Genomic DNA, 6,166 nt, shown 5'->3' on the forward strand with positions numbered 1-6,166 from the left:
AAAAGGATGCAAAATCCTGGTGGGATTGGTTTATAATGAGTTTTACTCTTAATATCAATGTATTTATGCACAATTCATGAAAAATTATAGTTAAGATTGAAATCTTAATTTTGGGTCCAACATTCTGGCCTCTAAGGGACCGTTCGGTATTTATGGAATGGACCACCGGAGGAAAATAGGGGAGGGTCATGTCTTTTTATTCTTTGTTGAGGGGAGGGCCACCCAAAGTTTTTTAGTCTAGGGGGGAGGGTCACCCAACTTTTGTATTCATGAAAACAGCAAAATTTCAAAGTGGCTTGTTTGGTGCATATTTTTCCATGTAGCTCTCAGTCTCTGCCCCCCATCGCTAGCAGATGGGTCTGACCCAACAAAAATCGCACCATCCCCCACCCCCATCATGCACCACACCTGACCTCACCCCCTACAATCACAGGTAGGCTTATTGGGAACAACGAGCTATTTAAGCTCTTGTGAATGCGCACAGATTCACAAAATGGATCACAACGAGCTGAGGACGAAAATACGGACCGCTAGCTGGAAGCACAAAAACCTAAGAGTTTCACTCCAGAAACTGGAGACAGTGGACATATTACCTTTAAGGGAGATTCTGTATCATGGTAACAGAACACTCCTCACTGGTTTGGGTCTTCAAGACCCAAAAACCCAACACCAGACTGATCTGGTAGGCCCTGCATCTACAGGAGTTCACATTTGCTGTGGCGTAACGGAAAAGGCAAATAGATTTAGATTTATGGTCCTACACCTAGAGGGATATTCGTTTCCACAAGCAGTACACATAGCAATACCTAGCAACATATAGATATACACATAGCAATATACAAACATAGTCAGTACACAAAATCTCAATGAATGCATCCACCCCATCTCACAACTGTGTCAGCAAGGCAGATTGTTCACAGCTGCTATTGCAGATGGGACAAAAATAATACCGTTTCTGATGCTCTGTCCACAGCCCCAGGTGAGACAAACGGCCGCTCTCATCTGTGCAACCCTGCTAGCTACCCCAAAACCAACCCCAATAAAAGATCTTCCTTTTTTCAGATGAGATCATATGGAAAGCACAGCAGTGAGATCTTCATTTCCAGGTATTGTACCAGACTATCCTTGAGAAGGGCGATGTTGTTGCGAATGCATCCACCATATTCACTATAATGGAGGACTTGGTGTACAGACAAAATGTCACATAAAACCACGTATCGGCTGTAAATAACCCGAGCCTGGCTGTCAAGTGTGTCAAGCCTACAAACCCTAAAGCAGGAGAGTAGCCAGAAAGCTTCAACAGACCTTTCTTAAATGGGTCCATTTCAGACAATTTCAGTTTATTAATTTATTTATTTGTCGACTACTATTCCCCAATGGGTTGAGCTTTTTACCCTGAAAAAAGCTACAAGCAGAATCTGTGTCAAAAATAACCTAACCTGGACCCCTAGCCAAGGACTCCTAGAAGCTATGTCCCTGCCAAGACCTGGCCCACCAGACTAACTGCCATACCCAAAATTGCACAGCAATTGCTCATGCAAGAATTTGTGGGGAAAAAACGTACACAAAGCACGGTTGGAGTTGAAAGAAAAGCGTGTGGCTGCATGCTCACCCCTCTCTCAAAAGCCGAAAAATTGTTTGCTGCTAAACTGGCTCCTAAATGACAAGGACCACATAGGATCATGCAGCAAACAGCCAGTCAACTATTTCATTGTGCTGGAGGACACTGGAGAGGACTGCAAAACAGTTAACATCTCCAGACTGAAACCCTGCTACCCCACAGCAGAAGAAGTGGAGGAGCAACAACGTAAAGGCCTCTTGTAACTGTTTGCAGAGGAGAGCTATGATGAGGAATTTAATGGGTTTCCATCTACTGCAACCAATCAATCACAACAGGACAAACAAAATAAATAAAAAAACGTGTACTGGAAATTTTCCAGGAGGAAAGGGATGATGATTTCTTTGGTTTTACTAATAATTACATTTATTTTAAAATGCCATCCTGTAGGTCAATTTTTCCAAGGTGCTATCACTACCACGGGAAGTTATTTTGAATCACATACACCCATCTCTGTCACAGACACAGTTTTTCTTGTAATTAGGGCTGAAAGATATTGAAAAAAACTGACTTCTTTTTTTCTGCGATATAGATATATATTGGCATATGACAAAATAGCCTATTTTCACTCTCTAGGAGGGCCTAGAGCAATACTCTCCTTGCAGAAAAGTTTGTACATTTTAAAGTTACATGCATCAATCTGGTGCACTTTGAGAGCAATCTATGAAGAACTTTGTGCTCTTGTAAACTATTTTGTTACCTTGAACGGCAGCTGGGTTATTGCAATATCACGAGATTACGCTGAAGAATTGCTAGATTTTCTGTGCCTATAAAAGTTGATTGCTAGCGTGCGTTCACATTGCTGGCATCAGCCTCAGACGGTGTGGTGAAAACGCAGGTCTCTCCATTCATTTTGAATGGGGGTAGTGCATTTAGGCTGTGGCGGGGGGGGGGGTAGCCAGAAAGAAATGCAGCGGCCTGTGGCAAAAAGTTGAGACCGAGTCAATTTTTCGAGAAACACTACCCGACGTCACATCAGACTTCAGCCAGTCAGTAGCCACCTTCCTTAGCTTCCTCTGCCTGCTTTTTGAGGAAGGTTTTAACAAAAACAAAGGGTGTTCATTTTTCTGAAGTTTTTATGTTGAAAACCGGTCACTGAGACTGCCCTAGCAGTAACAAGAAAGTAATCATTCATGTTTACAAACACATTAACTTTTCTTCTCCTTATTCTTCTGTGTGTAATGTTAGTGTCATAAAGTGACTTTGCATAGTAAGGAGAACATAGTTAAGAAGCCAAGCATGTTCAGAACTAGCTTAAAACAACACTATAGGGGCTTTCCGACCGGAGGGATTTTTGCAGTTCTTAGAACTAAACGTTACTAGAACACTTTTTTTGTCGTGTTCCGACAGGAAAAATTTGGGGATTTTTAAGTTGGCCTCAGTAGCGTACTTTTTTAGCTCCTACTTCAGAGCAGGGTCTTTTCCCTTTTCCTAGGTGTACTTGATTGGTCGAACTTATAAGTCACGCCCACTGCCAACTCGGAAACTTGCAGACAAAGCAACAACGGGACATTTTTAACAATTTTCACCATCTTATTCATCATTAAATTCACTTCTGACAACGTTTTAGGCGAGAAATTAACTGTTTAGATTTCGAATATAGGTAGTCTTGCGAAAATTGATGCCGAATTGACAATTTGCTTAAAAGTTTTCGGAGTTCAGAAGCTCCATCAAGTGAGGCGACAGCCAGCAAGCGCCTGCCCCGGCGTCTAGATCATCGCTCGGCCAGTCATGCTCAGACACCTCGCGGTAAGCTGGAGGTCTCTCAGACCGCTCTCGTAAATAAGAGGGTTTTTTATTTCGCCGTTGACGGTTCGTTTGTTTAAATATCACAACACATGTCCATCATAAGATTAACGGGAACCTGTGGTTAACTGTCTTTTCGGAGTTAAACTCCACAAGCGTCTACACACACACACACGTCCACAGCGTAGCAGGCAGAGGCGGGGTCTGTTCCGAGTGTAATAAAGCCCCATCTGTGTTGAGCAAAACATTACGTGAATTACTACGAGAATGGACGTGCATTTAATATAGGAAAAGTGCACAAGTATTAGCATCATTTGTTGTTGTATGTGGCGCTAAGGTCTAGTGACGATGCTATAAAGACCGTTGCCGTGCATGCGTCACTCCCTTACCCCTCCTACCAGTCCCTATGGCCACTTGGCCAGTGGGAATGCAAACAGAAAAAAAGATTTTGGGGGAGAGTAGTTCTTAGAACTGCTTAGAAGTGTACTTTTCCTCTAAAAAGTACAAGTACTATCCGGTCGGAAAGCACCTTATGTAACTTTTCCCTCTTCGGTCCCCCTACAGGTTGTGTCATTGGAACTACAGCCGCACGAGCTATAGTTCCGATGAGACAACCTGTAGGGGGAACGAAGAGGGAAAGTTACATAGTGTTGTTTTAACATAGACTACCATTAACAACAACAGCATTAGTTACAAGCTGAGCAATAAAGTGACACAGCACTGCGAAGGAGGGTCTGGCTAGTCTACACAGCATTTCAGGATGGGAGAAAAACGTGCTGTGTCGCTGCAAAATACCCTCGGGAAGGAACTTGTTCTGGTGGAACGTGTACCTTAAAAAGTTGTTTTAGAAAAGATCCTTGGGGATCAATAAAGTATCTATCTCTCTAGTCATACAACAGAAAACTCAGATTGGACAGATAGTCTGGATTTACCCTGCAGAGATCTGAGGAGCATTTAACAGTGGTCCTCATAAATCCACCGGGGTTTACTTTTCATGCCTTTCTGCTCCCTCAGCTGTCGCCATCGCTATAAAGCTATGTCAGTGTTTACTGTAGTTTGTCCTCTAACTCAGTCATCCCAACCAGGGTAACATGTAGCCCAATGGGTACTTCTGGAGTTGCCAGGGGGTGCGTGGCAAGATTGTATCCAACTACTGTAATTTGAAAATGTTAAAATTATGATTTGATAATATATATATATCCATATATTAACATTAAGTCAACTGTTGTAGTTTGATTGGTGGGAGTTTTTATAGAATTACAGCAGCTACAGATTACTTTTTTTTCGCTCCTTTTTCAGCGGTTTCTGACTGTTTATTGTTGCTTTCCTGTCTTGTCTCATCTTGCAGAAAACTGGAGGAGGCTAGCAGTCAGAACAGCGACCTGCTAGTGGTCATTGCCAAACGGGAAGAGACCATCCACAGCAATCAGCTCCGTCTGGAAGAAAAAACAAGAGAATGTTCGCTGCTAAGCCGAAAGCTGGAGGGGGCTCTGGGTGATGCTCGCCAACAGGTCTGAAACTGAACATTGGTCTCACTAGAGTTTTCTACGGAAGTGCATTGCATTCACAAAAGAAAACTAGACACCTTATCTCATAATTATGAGATCAGGATTACTTCGGACTCTGTGTGTTCAGCTCACAGTACGTTAGTAGCTTCTAACTGAATCTCTGTGGTTTGAAGTTTAGTTTCTATATTATGTCTATATTATTATTATTTTATATTTCATGTTCGCTTATAAGAGTCATGTTGAGTTACTGCTGATTAAGACCCAACATTTCCCGGTTTTGTCGCTTCATAACAAAAGCATTTACAGTAAATAACAAAATAACGGGGGCCTCTAGATTGAAGAATTGATAGGCCGCCGGTTTGACCCCTTAGTTCGCCGGCTTATTCCAGACAGCGCTGACAGTATGAGCGACAGTATGATAATACCATCCAAAACACATGATTCCCACATGATTTCTGTGACATGAGAAATACTTTGAATGGGTACATAGTTCTGCTCACACATAAGTAGGCGGCCCTTAATGCCCCTGTTTTGACCTGGTTTTAACCTGATCTGAGTGATCGGATCACAAAGGGCCCAGTAATTATTATGACAATGTGTCAAACTTTTATCAAAGAGCTTTTCCTTATTTTATTTGAGCTTGAACCTCCTTTGAACTGTCTTTTATTCTTTTTAAATGTTTTTTCTACTCTTACCTACACTGTACAGGTTTTTATACACCAAATAGTTCCATTTGTTTTGTTTTAAATTGTATGACTGGTCCGTTTTATTGTTTTGTGAAGCACTTTGTAACGTGGATTTTGAAAAATGCTCTGTAAATAAGATTTATTATTATTATTATTATTATTATTTATCTTCAGATGTCAGAGACCAGAGGACTTGCTGCCACTAAAGAACGCTCCACCCAGTCCAAGATACTGGACCTAGAGACTCAACTTAGCAGGACTACCTCAGAAATAAACCAACTGCGACACAGCAAAGAGGAGGTAAAGGCCTTCATTATTAGTAGTGCTGTCAAACGATCATAGTTAACTCGCAATTAATCGCACATTTTTATCTATTCTAAATGTCCCTTGATTTCTTTTTGTCCCATTATTTTTTCTCATTTTAATGCTCTTAAACAACATGATACAATGGTACTTTTTTTAAAACGGTGCCTGAACCGAAAGAGAGATATATATATGTGTGTGTGTGTGTGTGTGTGTGTGTGTGTGTGTATATATATATATATATACACACACATATATATATATATATATATATGTATGTGTGTGTGTGTATATGTATGTATGTA

The 6,166-nt window shown here is 41.3% G+C and overlaps 1 protein-coding gene across 5 annotated transcripts in view; it reads left to right on the plus strand.

Moving 5' to 3' along the window:
• odf2a (outer dense fiber of sperm tails 2a) overlaps positions 1 to 6,166 on the plus strand; it is a 57,100-nt gene that overhangs the window by 44,237 nt on the left and 6,697 nt on the right. For all 5 annotated transcript variants that reach the window (XM_078270918.1, XM_078270917.1, XM_078270916.1 and 2 more), the window contains 2 exons: positions 4,713 to 4,875; positions 5,733 to 5,858. In XM_078270918.1, the coding sequence (XP_078127044.1) occupies positions 4,713 to 4,875; positions 5,733 to 5,858 (289 nt within the window). The remainder of the gene's footprint in view (positions 1 to 4,712; positions 4,876 to 5,732; positions 5,859 to 6,166) is intronic.

This window comes from Sander vitreus, chromosome 16 (assembly GCF_031162955.1).
Source record: "Sander vitreus isolate 19-12246 chromosome 16, sanVit1, whole genome shotgun sequence".
Taxonomy (NCBI): Eukaryota; Metazoa; Chordata; class Actinopteri; order Perciformes; family Percidae; genus Sander; species Sander vitreus.